This window comes from Daphnia carinata, chromosome 1, assembly GCF_022539665.2.
Source record: "Daphnia carinata strain CSIRO-1 chromosome 1, CSIRO_AGI_Dcar_HiC_V3, whole genome shotgun sequence".
Lineage (NCBI taxonomy): Eukaryota > Metazoa > Arthropoda > Branchiopoda > Diplostraca > Daphniidae > Daphnia > Daphnia carinata.
Genome location: NC_081331.1, coordinates 1,063,696 through 1,079,643, shown reverse-complemented (window position 1 = coordinate 1,079,643; position 15,948 = coordinate 1,063,696). Strand labels below are relative to the sequence as shown.

At 38.0% G+C, this 15,948-nt stretch overlaps 3 protein-coding genes and 1 long non-coding RNA gene across 5 annotated transcripts in view; all 4 read left to right on the top strand.

Moving 5' to 3' along the window:
- The window catches only part of LOC130692099 (tectonin beta-propeller repeat-containing protein 2-like), an 80,572-nt gene that overhangs the window by 4,943 nt on the left and 59,681 nt on the right, over positions 1-15,948 (top strand). The window lies entirely within an intron of this gene.
- Positions 1-15,948, top strand: part of LOC130692122 (dehydrogenase/reductase SDR family member 12-like) — a 70,439-nt gene that overhangs the window by 48,835 nt on the left and 5,656 nt on the right. The window lies entirely within an intron of this gene.
- Positions 10,566-12,658, top strand: LOC130692110 (protein PRRC1-like). 2 transcript variants are annotated; one of them, XM_057515184.2, is made up of 9 exons: positions 10,566-10,613; positions 10,687-10,997; positions 11,055-11,355; positions 11,427-11,529; positions 11,587-11,671; positions 11,737-11,819; positions 11,892-11,949; positions 12,024-12,155; positions 12,247-12,658. In XM_057515184.2, exons 2-9 carry the CDS (start codon positions 10,749-10,751, stop codon positions 12,343-12,345), a joined length of 1,110 nt encoding a protein of 369 aa, XP_057371167.1. In that variant the 5' UTR covers positions 10,566-10,613; positions 10,687-10,748; the 3' UTR covers positions 12,346-12,658. The 2 variants fall into 2 exon arrangements, with proteins under 2 accessions (XP_057371167.1, XP_059353495.1); XM_059497512.1 differs by lacking the exon at positions 10,566-10,613 and adding an exon at positions 10,619-10,635 and having other exon boundaries at positions 10,725-10,997.
- Positions 14,715-15,573, top strand: LOC130692115 (uncharacterized). Its single transcript, XR_009421607.1, has 3 exons — positions 14,715-14,810; positions 14,879-15,061; positions 15,133-15,573. It is a non-coding gene; the product is annotated as an uncharacterized LOC130692115 (long non-coding RNA).

The following is a 15,948-nucleotide window of genomic DNA, read 5'->3' as shown; positions in this document are numbered from 1 at the left end:
ATGCTATATATAGGAGCGTGGTATCAAACAAGGGCAGCCAACACTCCATCTAGCCTATATATATATAAATCGAATACATAAAGCTTTATATTAGAAAATATAGGGCGGCCGACAGTGTCTACGTGGAGGATTTATAGAACAGATATGATGGGTCATGTTATAGATGTGAATAGAGCAAACGCCAGCAGAGAGACGTACGCACCAAGGGCAGTAGCATGCAGTAACAACAGCAAAAACAGCTTGTGTGGTGCCAGTAGCAGCCTAGCCTTGAATAAAGTAACGTCACTGGGTCTCTCTCTCAGCTTGCCATTCCAACTCTCGCTTTCGCTATAGCAGCGAGAAGCAATAAGGTATTGAATCTCTAATCTGCTCGAGTCCAGGCCCGTTTATATAAGGGGTGAGCCAGTATAAATGCTGGCTATTACATCGACCATGTACACCAGAAGCGTATATATATATATATATTTAGGGAAGGAAATAAAATGAGAGCCATGTCAGCAGCAAATATCAGATTGCGCAAGGCTAACGTTCAACCATATAAAAAAAAAAGATTCCTGTGCTGCTGTCAGATCGTCTAGCGGCTGTCCTATACGATAAACTGTAATGACACACGCAGAAACAATATTGTTTAATTTTAAAGCTGTTTTTTAGCACATGTGGCTAACGAAAGAGCTAAATTAAAACTAAAGCTAAGGTTATGCATGGAGCCAATGGAAACAAGATGATTTCGACCATTATTTTATAACTAACGGAGCCCAACTTGCTTTGAATTTTCTTTGTATTGTAAAAAATGTGTTTACCATCTTCGTCTATTACATCGTCATTTATCGATTTCTCATGAACTCCACTTCATTAATCAAGCGCTTGTCATTTTGCAGACGTGCTGTAGACACACGAGCAAAAAAAACTTGTAATTTTTCCATTGAAATTTTTCGTTTTATTTATGACTCTTGGATGCACGAGCGTCTTCGCTGATGTTCGTAGGCCAATAACAGAAGCTGTTCCATGTTTCCATTCCATCGTTTGGTAACCAAGGCTTAAGCCATGTAACAAAAGGTAATGGACATAGTTTGGCACATCATCATCATCGTGTGACGATGCGCTGATGTATAGATTTTTTCCGCTTCCCCCTATATTCACATTGAATGTTTTAGCAGAACGCACAGCGTGCATCGTTCGTTGACAACAATATCTTTGGTCGTTGTTACTTGGGCCTCTCTTTCGCTAAATGCTTGCTATATCAGATCAATATTTGTCTAGTTTCTTTCCTTAAGAGTATGAGGCCTCTGTTGCTATTTACGAGCCATGCCCCATCATGTACGTAAGCTCCTAATAAGGCGCACGATTATTACAAGCGTTTCGTATATACATCGTAATAGCGACTATATGTTGAAAATGGGTGAGGTTATTGAAGTATTGTGTTACTTTTCTTGCGCATAGATGACGTGTGGCCGTTTCTGGTATACCCTTTGCTGATTATTATCTGATTATAGCACACATTCAACATTATAACCCATCGTCGTATTTTAATTTATACTCTAAAAGTATTAGAATGGATGTCTTTGTATCATTGAGGCTAAGATAACTAAACTGATGGGGGATAAAACAAAACATATAGGTAAGAAGAATGCTCATGCATCCAGCTTATGGTGAGGGATTACTCGTACAAAGTCGGGATAAATTATACCGCCATTAAAGCTAGAATAAGTCGATCGTGTATAAAGTATTCCGGGCTGCGAACATTTGGCGCTGACGTTAAACAGAATAACACTTGAGCATATTATTGTATAGATAGCACCATGGGGCCATCGGTTTGAAACAGAAAAGGACAGCTGCTTTTGGAGGCTTAACACCTTAAAGAAATAACAGCCGTAAAGATGTCATTTTTAGTCTATGTATATTCATGTGTTTTATTGCGGCTTATCTAACGCTTGAGATACTTAAAAGGACCTCATTTTATTGTTCCAGCTCATTAGTTCAACATTTCAACATGTTGTACACGTTGCAACGGTTTCCCTAAGTACACAACACGATCTTCTTATTCAGAAATAGCATCATGTTCGTCAGTTGAGACATGTATAGCGCATACATTTTGATGTAAATTTTGTGACCTTTTGTGTTCTGCCCGAAGTCTGAAAAGATAGAGATGGACTCCTAACACGCTATTGTAGCTTCTACGTTTATTGTGCGCTCTGTCTATACACCACTACCATCATTCCGGCGTATGAATCGAGTGAAATGCCATAGCCGAAACTATCGTTCACTATCTGGGTTATGCAATCTCAGTAATCATCGAGCTTTGATCTTCAACATTTTCTCATACGACCTTCTTTATCTAAGAAATTTAAAATAAAGAGGTTTGTTTTAATCCACAAAATTTTAGAAAATGGGTGACGTATATATGAAAAATGTCCGTAAGCATTTCAGGCTGTTTTTGTGTTTTGGGCGCCACCTGTACGATTGCTTCAGGTAGTTGCCTATCCCTTTATCTCACCGATGCTTTCTTTACCTCTTATTTCGGTAGTTTCAACCAAATATCGAAACTGAAGGGAAGGGTAACTAAATATCTACGTAGGCAACTTACCTTTTCATTTTCTCTTTCCATAATGTCTACAAGGCCAGCAGTCTGCCTTAAGCTGGCACTTGTGCAGCATAGCATGAATAGTGCAATTCCTCTATTTCTCTTTGCCTCCAGTGAGCCTAGTACAAGACAATTGAAAAGCACAACTGTTGTGATTCTTTTAGTCTGCACTTAACTTAACAAGCTGTTTCATAACTTTAAAAGGCACAGTTTTTATAACTGCCCACTCAAGTGATCCCCTCGTCGCAACTGACCAAGTTCGGGCCAAACGAAAGCAGTGCAGGTGCACGAGTCGAGAACAAGGTAAGCACAGATATAGAATCCATTTTTCTTTAATAAGATACTGCGAGCTTTCTATTCGTGCAAGCAAATACCACGAACGAATTTTTTGTATCGTGTTTGAAAAAAACATAGTCGAGGGTGGCAAACGTAAGCAAGACTCGGTATAGCTCATTGACGTTTTCTATCAGTGTATGTACGTTCAGCTTGCACCATTTTATTGTTGGGGTCAGTGTCCATATAAACGAATACGTACAGCTGTTGTATTGAAAGGAAAGGGTAAGCACGAAGGACGTATAGCTCCAATATCTCAGACAATATCAAGTATAGACACTCCATACATCGGGCTTGTCCTATAGGCGGTTTTTCTTTTCATATCTACCCTCTTCTTATGAAATGGAGGGGCTGTTGAATTGTTGGCTGTCAATGCTTCGGTCATTTACAACAGTGTATTAGTAAATCATCCGCTCATATATTTTCAGATTTTTACGGGTACGTCATATTGATTGTAGGTAATAAATACAAAGTAACACACAAAAAAATATATGTATTGATTTGATACCCGTCACTTGTCAACCCAGTCAAACGGCCCGGCCATAAAACCGCAAGTCTACTTTACGATAACCATTTTCTTTTTCTCCGTCTTTTGTCCTGTACTTTATATATAAATATAGGGCAAACGCTTTAGATGATTCTCATTCTTTCTGCTGATGCTAGCCCTTTTTTTTCCACATGGACGAATCCACTTGAACGCAAATCGTTTTCGTTCGCCCCCGTTTTTTTCGTGTATAGTTGGCCCTCCCTATATATTTGCCGTGACTTGCTCGTAATGCAAATATATAGGGGGCAAGAAAGAATATAGATTCCCTTTTATTCATTTATATAGACAGAGACTAATAAAACTTCGTTTTATTGCTTTTTTTGCTTGCGATATGAACACGCTTTTCGTTTCAATTTCCCCTTGCTATGCTAACATGTTTTTTAGAGTTACAGCAAGCAAAAGAGGGCAACTGGGTTTTTTCTCTATGAAAACTAATCAAATACTTGAACGCTTTTCGCGGACTATATTTTAATGGCTTATAGTCTATTTCTTCCAGAAGACAGTTCACATAGATAGCGATGGTCCGTTTGTGATTTCTTTATCGCTTTGGCCACAAATCGTTGTCACAAACAGCCGTACGGTGGCCATCTTTGCAACTCATCCTGACTTTGTCGTTACCCGTTAATAAAGTAACGGATGAAATGTTTATATTCGTATATAGGTTATATACGGATGTAATACACAGAGAGGGAAGAAAAGAGGTTTCACGTGAAGATGTGTCGGAGAGTTATTCTTTGCTCCTAATTAATATGTTCGCTATCTTCCCTGTCAAACCTATGGTGTGTTATGAAATTCACGTCCATCCTTCTCTTATTTGACCTATTTGAATTTCAAAGTGGGGATGATGATGCCCAAAGAGTGACGACGGCTATGCAGCGGTGCCCTTATAAGAAATCAAATGTGAAAGAAGTGTAGTAAAAAAAAGATTGGAGACTAGGGCATCTATAAAGTGGATATTCATTAGCTGCTGTATATAGAATATATGAAGCTCATCAGGTATACATATGATGACAGGAAGCATCAAAGACATTTGCTCTTCACGAGTACATCCTCTACTATCAACTCATTTTCAAACGATGAAAAAAACGAACGAATGACTGGAGCTGTTGAAACGCAATTAATTTTTCTCTTTTTTTCATCTTTATCTGTTGTCAATCCGTTTTTTTTTCCTTGAACTATTCGTCTGCTGCACGTTCAGCACGCTTCGGTGGTTGACATCAGATCTATTACACCGACAGAAGAATCAAAAGAAGTGACACGAGTGTAATAGTGGCATCTGAGTCGCCCCTCTTCCTAAATTGTATAGAGATTATAATGACAGAAAATCTGATACGCTGCACTTCTAGAAATATGTATACTTGATTCTTGAATAAATTCAAACGTAATTTGATGACGAAGGTGAGCAAACCTATTAAAGAACAATAAAATCAAACTAAATGGTGTACAAAGAAAAGAACGAATTCCTTGTTCTCTTCGTCCCACGCACTTCGATAGTATCGATAAACGTAAATATTGAAGAAATAAAAAATTCTTGTTCAGTATGGTAGACAGGTGCATCGCCATCGTAAATCTGAATGTATCAAAGGTGCTTGTGTACGTCTTTGCTGTATGCACTTATTGCTATGCTGACGTGCGCAACTACGGATTTTCTCAATCTTCTAGCTCTTTCACTGACTGCAATTTGATGCGTCATTGCGGCTCCAGTGCATTTCACCTACAAGAAAAAACCAATATTACAACATTTATCGAAATGACTGTGATGGGCAGTGAATTTCGTCGGTCCCATTTCTAATTGGTAGACTAAATCTTGGCACCTCATAAATAGGTTTGTCGCCTATTGCGTTGAAAGTGAGTCGATACGATCCGTTTCTTGTCCTTCAGTAAAAATTCATCTGTATACGTGCTTTGTATGACCTTTTTCCCGCAGCTGTGATGCCCCATCAGCAAGTCTGAATATTAGATTTCTGTAGAGCTTTGGGTACGCTCGACTCATTGACGCGGTGTCCAGCTTTTTGTATTTCATATACGTAGACCTCTAGATAGACGCAATGATTTAACAAAAGAGTATCAATCGGCACGTTGTCATACCCAGTGTCCCTAATTTGACCTTTCTTTGTTGTCGCACGGAGATGTTGGCATGACAAGAATCTTCGATACCCTATTCTTAATTGGCTATTTTTAGGACTTTTCAAACGCGCATCGAATTTGTATCAAACCGACCACCATCTCTTGTGACTCGACTAGCCTCTATAAAGTAGGCAGCTATATACTATCGTGTCACAAACTCTAGATATAACTCTGTCTTAAAATAGGGATTATAGCGGTTACGTATGCATCACACTAGAATTTCATAATTGACGAAAGTGAGCTCGGTTTGATGTTTCATTGCCACTATCGTTAACTGTGAGGAAACAATTGTAACGATATGTTACCTTACAAAATAGCCGTATCGAAAGCTTGTTGTTGCGATTACCACATCATTTAAGAAAAGCAATAAAACGCACATCTTTTCCTTCTTCCAACGAACGAATGATCGTTGTGGCTGACCGAGAGAACCACTTCAGACTGGGTAACAAAAAATATTATAAAGCTTTATATGAAAAAACGCAAGGAATTTAAACAAGATAAAACTGCATTGCTATTAGCTATATATATATCTATATATCGAGTAAGGCATGTGCAGGTCTATAATAATATCGACAGACGGCTGTTTCGAAAGCGCACGCAGCAATAGAAAGATTACGCCCACGCCCATCCTTCTTGGTCATGTAAAACACGTGAACGTAGATATCTGAGAATTTTTGATATTGGAATTCCTCGCAGCAGCAGACGCGGATATTTATGTATGAAATTGAACGAATGGCTTTAGCAGCACTCGTATTACTCTCTATGCTCCTCTTTTTTTCGCTGTAGATGAAAATATAATAAGAGGTAACACTGCAAAACGACCATCAGATAATATTTTTATTGCCAGCGAATCGACGAAATATCCTTATAGTGCTGTATATTGCCGCTTTTTATTAATAGACGATGCCCAACTACCAAACTCAAAGATTTATCGGTTGACGTCATAATTCCTTCAACTATTTTTAACAACATGAAAAAATATGAATTGTTGGATGACATCTGCTCTCGACGCAAAAAATGATGAATGATCCTTTTTTTTTTAACAGTAAGGCGAAAAATCAAGTTATGTTCCATAAAATACCGGGCCTGCCCATATGGTAAATGACACTAACAATTCACTTATGCGTTATAATAGACACGTGGGAAGTGTAAAAAATCTGTTTAAAAAATGCATAAAGGTTTTCCGGCACGCCTGTTCGAATTTCATGGCTTTAAAAAAATGGCAATTGAAACAGCCCATGCAATTCCTTTTGTGTTAAGCGATACTACAGCTGCGCAGCTGGGGTAACAGATGTATAGTACATACCTTTAACGGTTTCTTGATTAGTGGTAAACAAGTTCATTGTTTTGAAGTCCCCACTTCAGTAAAGTTTAACGTAAGCAACGGTTCTTCATCATTGTTCTTTTGTGTGCTGCTATTTGGCTAAAAGGCCCATTTATATTTGCCGGGTTTTTTATTTCGCCATTCTCCGAGAAGCACCTCGATTTAGCGCTGGATCCATGGAATTTCCAGACGGCAAAGAGGAAAAAAATTTATGATTTGCACACCCATTGACAGTCAACCAACGTATGTATGTTGGGAATGTATAAATGAAAACAAAAACAGCAGACATCGAATACGTATTTATGAGACTAGATGTGGGCTGCAAACACAGCTTAGTATGCAATCGTATATGCATGCGTCACGGAGAATGACGTAAGCAGGAAAAACAAGGATCTGTATTCACACAAACATATTTTCAATAAGAAAACTTTTAGTTAATTATTTCATCTTCCACTCATCGTCATCTAATTCGGCAGACGCACAACATTAGATTGACGATTTATGCTGTGCATTTAGTTAGCTGCGCTCTCTGGTATTCTATACAAATATTTAAAAAAAAAAAAAAAATTTTCGGAAGAGATCTTTCGAGGTTGCCACTATTTGGAATAAAGCATCCACTTCATTATTATTCTGGTCACCAGGTTTTATGAGATGCAAAAAAAGAAAGAAAGGGTCAGTCTTTGAAGCTGGTCTTTGATTTGTCTCCGTTCTTCGTACATTTTGCTTTCGCGATTTCGTTTGAAGTTCACCAAACGCAAAGTAGACCGTGACGCAATGTATCTATCTATATACTTTTCCTAGTTATTAAGCGATAGATTTGCAGCTCAAAGTGATAAAGACGTGGACAGCATGCGCAAACAGTACAGTGAAAGACGAGCTTATCGAAATATCGAACGACGTGAGGCGTCAAGTTTCTGATCGGTCTATCATTAGTCCTATACGGACTGGATGTCTTTTTTTTTTTTTGCTGCATGTCATGTCATCAAAATGTGAAGAAAAAAGGAACAAATGAGCTGCCAGAAGCAGTAAATGTATACGTCAAAAGGATAACAGAAAAACTGTGATGGGACCGGTCAAGAAATAAGCCACGAAATTCAAATATTGCTTATATGTTTGCGGTTGCATATCACACAGTTGACGATGCTTCTGTGTATACATGTAGACACATCAAATGTCAATCCTATTAGACATACGTAATATAATAAACTGGCGGTTCGTCGACCATAGAAACAATATTATAAATCATCCTAAAATATCCAAATTAACTTTGCGAAGTATATATTGGGACAACATCAACGACTGACATGACGAGTCCCATTGTCCTCTCCTCCTGATCTTTGACGCACTATAAAACCTTTTATGTATGCTCCCCTCTCTGCCTCATTTATAACGACAATATTCGCTAAGTGACGTGTTCCTAACGCAACCCCCATCAGTCGATGCCACGTATAGTACTTTGTTCTTTTTTTTTTTTTTTTTTTAAATCTTATAATATCTAGTTAGTTTTCCGAGTTTTCTTGACGGGTCGCTTGACATGAGTGGCACTCAAATTAGATTCTGTATTGGCTTGCTAACTCCCAATCCAGTTTTCTACGGATATATCGTATTTCGGGGATAAATGATGTTTGAAAAGGCCAATAAAAGGTCAACCCGGCCATTGTACAAATCGACATCATCTTTCATATTGGTAGTCATGCTGCGCTTCGCTTACGTATCAGGAAGAAAGCAGAAACCACGACATTTAAAGAAGCATCCCATATATATAGGACGAGGAAATACTCGCTACATGTCTACTAGTGATGACCGCATATTGCGATCTCAAAAATGCACAAACAGCCCAGCACAATCCACTACCTATCATAAAGGTCAGGTGCTGCTAAGACCTTTATTTATTTAAGATCAATTGTATTAATAATTATACGCACTTTAAGCTGAATGACCGCACAAAGTGGCATCATCATTTATTACTCTACCAGTAGAGATAAACACTTACATTCACTTCAGAATAATCTACTTTTGAATGGCAAACTACAATTCTTTACGGAAATATTCGATCACGGTGACCTTAAACAGTTACAAGATGATCTTTCCTTTTATCGAGACGGAATAATAACAATCGGTGTGCTGATTTTAGCTTAGCTACCTTACATGATCTAAAAGCTTTAAACAAATGGAAGTGTGGTGCGTTGATTTTTTGTGAAAACGAGTGTCATTAACGCTGTTGCTACTTTTCCGCCTCCAAATGTTCGTGCCGCTGGTTGTTATAGGCCAGAAAAGAAAAACCAGCAAGAAAAATGCAAATTACACTTCACCGTAAGTATGAAATGAGTTTCTTGCAAAACGAAAATACACGTGCAAAATGTATGGGACCTCGATTAGATACTTTCTGTATACACTGTGGATAGTTATTCTAGCGTCATCCAGCCTCAGTTTACTTATGTCCATTTTCGATGTCTTTCCTTTAACACCTCGCGTTTATTCTCTAGATGGTGCCTGTAAAGGCTCTGGGAAAGAGCCTTTTTATATATTGCTACATTTATTCATTTGAACACTGAAAGCAGCAACATTTGTGACTGTATCTAAGGATTGCATTAATGCAGGACAACAAGTAAAGGTTAATATTAATTTTCCGTCAAGTGTTATGATTTAGCAATTTTGTTTCATTATTTTTGTATGCGTTTATTGGAACATGCTTGTACATGTGTGTAAACCATGAAAGGAAGACTTGAGTGACCTCAACATTTAAACAAAATGAGCAAAGTCAGAACATGTTAGGCACACACCAGGTTAGTGCTGAGACACACTGTATGTATTACTCATTCTTCCTTTTCCCCTAGTTGTTTCACAAAATCTTCGCCATAAGACGATGAAATCCGCTGAAATCGACTCTATCCAAGGTCCTGTACGAAAGTAATTATGACTTCGTCGTTCAAGGCAAACACCAATGTCCTCAGACGGTTTGCGTCTGCTCCTCGAGCTACCTTGAATCGTATTGCAAAAGCGGTTCTTGTGCTTAAGATGACACTTTAATTTGTCCAACGAAAAGAATCTTTTCTTCTCCGCCTAAGACGAATAGGTAATAAACCTACTAGCTTGGTGGTAGGCGGAAAAACAAATTTTGGAGATGTCTTGAAATGTCATCGCTGCTTACCTAGTAATCTCTTTCAATTCCTAATAAAGCATCTAACAAAAATCGTTTGTAGATTCAGAAACATAAATATTGTAAAGGCAGAGTCCCATGCAAAATATTTCAAGAACACATTCACATCTTTGATCCCCCCCCTGGTTTTCTCTCATGGATGACAAATTTTGCCAATATGGAAAGGATCGTACATATGTATGGACCATAATTTATATTTATCCATGCCTGAGCTCGACTGCCCCCATTCATTGAATTGTAAACATAATGTTGCACGCTAGTTATTTTGTGTAGGCCTGCAGAAAAGGTCGCTCATATATACGGAAGACCAATTAACATTGATGTAACAATTCTCAGCATTGATAATCTGTACTACGCTAAACAATAACTTTAAATGGCAATTATCGCAAGCTACAGTGCTATATGTTACATAAGAATTTGTCCGTTGTATATTGTATCGAGTAACCTGTATCACTTTTATCTATCGATACCTAAGCTTGAAATAATTCCATGACGTTGGTCAAATTTGTATTCGTGTTGTTTATCTGGTGTCAGGAGGAAGGTATGTTATTTTACCACACAAGGTAGATACGTACGTCTTATTCCCTACGCTTTGTTTTTCTTGAAGTTGGAAGGTCTTTAGGTTTCTTAAAGTCTTTTTCTATGAAACTAGACCGATCGTCACACTGTTAAAAACATGTTAAACCAACAAGAGGATGGAGAAAATGGATTCGAATTAGTTGACAAACCAAAGGAAGGCAACGTAAACGACGGTCCCACTCCGTTACCTGCTTGGATTAATCCACCTACAAGTCTTCCACTTAACTTGATGGCTGGACCTCCCCCCTTAGTTTTGCCTGCTGGGCAGCTATTTCCCACAACAAGCACCCCGACTGTAGCAAACTCTCAGTTTTTTACAGGGCAGTCAGGACTTCAATCACAAACTGTAAATTTTAAATATTTAGAATGCATAAAGCATTACTTATTTGTTTAATTATTTCAGGGTTTAAATCTTCCAATTCTGCTTCCAATATCACCAATTGCAGAAATTGGTGAAACACACCATAATGTTCCAGCTGCAACTTCTGATTTGGAAATTTGTGTATTAGAAAGCCCTGTGGCTGCAAGTGAGAAAAATATTGTTGATGCTCCATATGAACAACCAAGCAAAGGTTCTGGACTTTTTGGATGGATGAAAGAAGCAATGCCTGGAAAAGGAATCCTAGCCAAAGTGGCTGAGAAAGCTAGAAGTTCAGTTGATACAATGATTACAACTTTGGACCCTCAAATGAAAGAGTTTATATGTAAATTTTGGCTTTTTTGGTTAGATTTTTTTTACGTTCAATAGCAATCAATGTAAATTCTACTTTTTTAGATTCTGGAGGTGACATTGATATTGCAGTAACCTCCACAAAGGAACTGAAACTTAGTTCAGTCCGAGAAGCTTTCCAGACAGTTTTCGGAAAAGCAACTGTCAAGTAAATAAATACCGAAACATTTACATTAGAACGATGTAAACCTCTTTTCATTTACAGAGGTTATGAATCGCAAAGTGTTGGCACAGCAGCACAACCAGTGGGATTTACCAGTGCGTTGCAAGCTGCGCGGGAAAGAATTGCGGTATGTTGTTTTAAAAATCAATAGTATGGTTCAAAAAGTTAGTACAAGTCATGTATGTTTTCCAGAACCTACGAAGTAGTGGAACCGTTCCACCTCAACAGCCAGTAGTATCAGTTGAGGGATTCGTTGTTGAACTCTTCAGTGACAAGTATGAAAGATTGAACCCGAACTTTATAATTTGCTTTGCTTTTTGCTAACATGACTGTATTGTCTTTTCTAGTTGGTTCGAAATGAACTGTCTCCTGTTGGAGGACCCTGTTCGCAATATTAGCGTACAGGTTCGTAACATAGCAAATTGTGCTCTCAGAAAATAACATGTAGCAGACAATGCTAACCTGTCGTTGAAATACAGGTGTTTTCTCAGCCATTAATGGTCCCCGCAAACGCCGTCGCACGTATGCGTAACTGTACAACCGAATCTTATCCCTTACGACAGTCTGGATTTGCCGTTACTGTCGGACAAGCAGTTGCTGAAGAATTTAATGTAACTTACTTTTCGTTTTGGCCCATCCAATCAGATAATCTTAAAAATGAAGAAAAACGAATGATAATCCTCATTGATTTTGTCTGTTTAGGTAGCTGCTACAGAGTGGCAAATGGCACTAACTGGAATCTCCCGTCGCGATATTCTGCTTTTAGCGGCAAAGACTTTAGCCAACAGCTACAAATCGTAATCATTTAATATCTTTTCTATAGTAATTCGAAATTTGGCGGTCATTGGTGATTTTCTGTTGAAATCGGCATTCATTTGAATACTTGTGTTATTATTCGCCATGCGTATTTTCACTTGGTCATTTAAAGAAATGGTCATATGTGGTGGGTTACTGGATGTCAACTTTTCTAATAGTTTCTAGGTCAACGAAGTACCGTTTCCGCACTCCGATCGTGTTTGCAATTGTGTGTGGTCGTCGTATTTGAGACACAGTTAATTGAAGTAAAGCAAAAGTATGTACGATTTGATAACAGAGATTTATATGAATAACCATATTTCATGTGTTTTTTTTTCCCTTTTCTGCCCTAACTCCCTAATTTGTTTTCAAATTGTTACAGTTTGAATCAAAGGTTACGAACATTCCTCTTGTATATCTCAAAAAGCCTATGAAGCTTGCAGTTCTCTCTCGTATTCTAACAATGTCGTTGAAAACTGCATCGTTTTCATATTGTTGCAAAGGCTTGATGGGAGGGAAACTCGGAATGTGAGCTTGTGACTGGGCTCGACCGTGTTTTAAATCTGTATGTTTTTGGACGTTTCAGTTGGCAATATTTTTGTGTAAGCTGGATCCTGTGATTAGTGGTTGTCTTTTTTATGCTTACTGCGCAAGTGGTTATCTGCGCCGTCTCTGATGACACTAAATTAAAAAGAAATTCTGGAGTGTATCCATTCAGAGGTAGAGTTTACAATTACAATTCTCTAATTATAACTAGGCTTTCTAACTCCTCAGATTTTGGCAAGTCAGATAGTTTAACCATTTAATCACCCTATACTTATATTCAGATTTAATCCTCTTGTTTTGGCGAGAAGCATGATTTAACAAATTTGGTCAACCAATTGCATAAGAAAGAAGGGATATTTGCATAACTTAATGACGACTTAGCAGCTTGGCTGTTCAGGTTCTTCGAGGCTGAAGCATCGTCGAATAGTGAACTGCGAATACTGAATGTCCAAATCTAAGTTTTCTTGGGCCACAGGCCGGCAGCGTCCTGTTTGCATCATGTGTCATTCCTTGTACAAATAACACGGGAAAATCTCTAACATCGAGAAGTGCTAATTGGTCAGGGGGTACCAGTTGACGCTGGTATGGCGAATATACAGAACCAGATAATTTGAAAGGTAAAATTGCTTATGTACAAGAAAAAAACAATAGCTTAATCAAAATCAGCGTTCAACTTTGATTATACCGCGCTAGCGCGCCAGTACCTACAGTGCTAGCTCGATGCAGTACAAATATTCGGTGTATTTCAAACACGGCTAACTTGACAAGAAAATGAATAGCCTTTTCTGAACCAGCGTTAAATTTGGGTTATATTTTGTGATTTTCATCGAATTCCAAGAGATATCGTTTTTTTTCGGATTTTCACAAAAGTGGGAAGACAATAGCCTTCTCACTTAGATTATCGGTAGCCGTCGATAATCGCAAAAAAAATGATCGGCGATCATTCGTCTATGGCAATCCGTATGGCAATCCGTTTTACATAAAAAAAAAAATGGCGGAAAAAAAATAAAAAATCGCACTTTTTTCTTTTTTTCCGACACGTAGCCATCTACCGCTCAGACTCATTATTACTGGCGTAGGCAATTTCAGTCCATTGGATGCCATTCGCAGTTAGTTCAGTAGCGTGGATGGAGAATAACGCGTGGCTGGAGGAACAATTGAAAAATGGATAAGATAATACAACAAAAGGATGGTAAGTATAAACATTATTATATTTGTTTTGAATTATTAATTATTGTTTATTAGATCAAATTATGGACCTGCAGGCTCAATTATTGCAACAGCACAAATTATTAGATAACAGCAAAGCTAAGGATGGTAAGGCCTAATACATAATGATTCTATTTATTTGCTTTTATTCATTTGTGTTTTGTAGCTCAAATTTTGAGTCTACAAGCTCAGCTAGGGGAAAAGAACAAATTGGAACGGAACAGTTTCCAAACAGTGAAGGAGGTTTTTCCAAACTCAAACCTAACTGAACATAAGGATGAATTGGCATTAGGCGAACACAGTCAGGTACCTAAACTTTTCAAATAAGAATTCAAAATAAGTATAGAATTTTAACAAACAATTATTTATTGTTTAGTTATTCAGTCTACCACCTGACAGTGTGTTAAATTTAAATTCTGTTAGTGCTGCACAAAAAGAATTGTTAGTAATAAGCCCATGCAGTGAAGGAAGTGAACAATTGTGGGACCGTATTTGGGCCGAAAATGGGTGTGGTACGGAAACCAAGATATGGCACAAGTTGAATATGAAACATGGATTAGGTACTTTTCGGTTTTATGTCTATTGAAAAAGTATTTTTAATGCTATTATTTTGCATTCACAGAATTTAATGGGGGATCAAATCAAGTCTGGAAGTGTTACAGGATGGAAGAGTCAGCCTACAGATGAAAAAACACTGAGAGTGCATTACCATTAAGGTATGAGGTAAAGTAATAGAGTATGCACATTGTCTAATGAGAGTACCATCTTGTGTTAATAAATCCAGTACAACAGCAATCCTTTATAGTTCTGTCACAGCTAGAAACCTCAAATAATTCTGCTTCTCTGTCTAAAGAACAACTTGTCCTTTACGTTCAGAGTGTTGGGGAAACTGGGTACTTAAATGGCCCTAAAGATGTTTTAATTTTGCTGCCATTGCAGAGATGAACATCATACATGGACTCTTTAGGTATGAAAGGATTTTTCTTCAAATAATTTTGAATTTATGACGAAGAATTTCTCCTCCTTTTTGCCAACCAGGTCTAATCTACCAAAAAAAATTTTATCCAATAGGAAAGGATTTTCATGTACTGGGAACACAACTATCAACAATGCAACATTGTACAGGTGCTAGTTTATCATTCAAGAGCCTTATACAATGATGTTAATCTGCAATTTGTATGTCCTTCCCCAAGCTTCCACCAGAAGTTGAATCTATGAGTCTTGTAAGTTACATGATCAACAGTTGATATGTTTAACAGTGTTGTTTTTCTTTTCTCAATATAGGTTAATAGTAACATTGGATCTGAAAAAATTCTTGGTTGGGGCAAGACACTGAATAAATTGTATTGATTGGATGGATGACATGACATTTCTATACTTAATTCGGATTCCCCAGACGGTATTTGATATTAAAAAAATTGAAGTGCATATCTGGGCTCCCTTCTTTTCTGAAGCCCCGTTTCCCCTTGACTCGTAATAAGCCCGTAGGGGGTCATGCTCCTACTGTACGGTATATATAAAAACAACATATACCGAGGTTTGGAGGGCTCTGGCCGGAAAGGGGACGTGGATGTCCGCTTAGTCCGATGATGTGTTCACGGAGGGCTCTGTGGCTACCCACAAATCCGAACTAAAGGTTAATCGCTCCTGTAAAAATGTTCCAAATCTTCAGCTCTTCTTCCGGCTTCTCTTAGCCAATCACCGGGTAATCTCCCCGGTGGGTCAACAAGGCAGTGTCTCCCCCTGCCTGGGTTGACGGCAACTTTTGAAAGGGCTATTGTGCCTATTTAAAGTTGCAAAAATAATTGTAATGTGCAGAGAATTGTCAATAAATTTTTTTTTATAAAATTTTTT

Coding starts and splice junctions, on each gene's coding strand:
- LOC130692110 (XM_057515184.2), top strand. CDS start 10,749: ATGTTAAACCAACAAGAGGATGGAGAAAATGGATTCGAATTAGTTGAC. Junction 11,672..11,736: donor CTGCGCGGGAAAGAATTGCG/GTATGTTGTTTT, acceptor TATGTTTTCCAG/AACCTACGAAGTAGTGGAAC. Junction 11,950..12,023: donor TTCGCAATATTAGCGTACAG/GTTCGTAACATA, acceptor GTTGAAATACAG/GTGTTTTCTCAGCCATTAAT.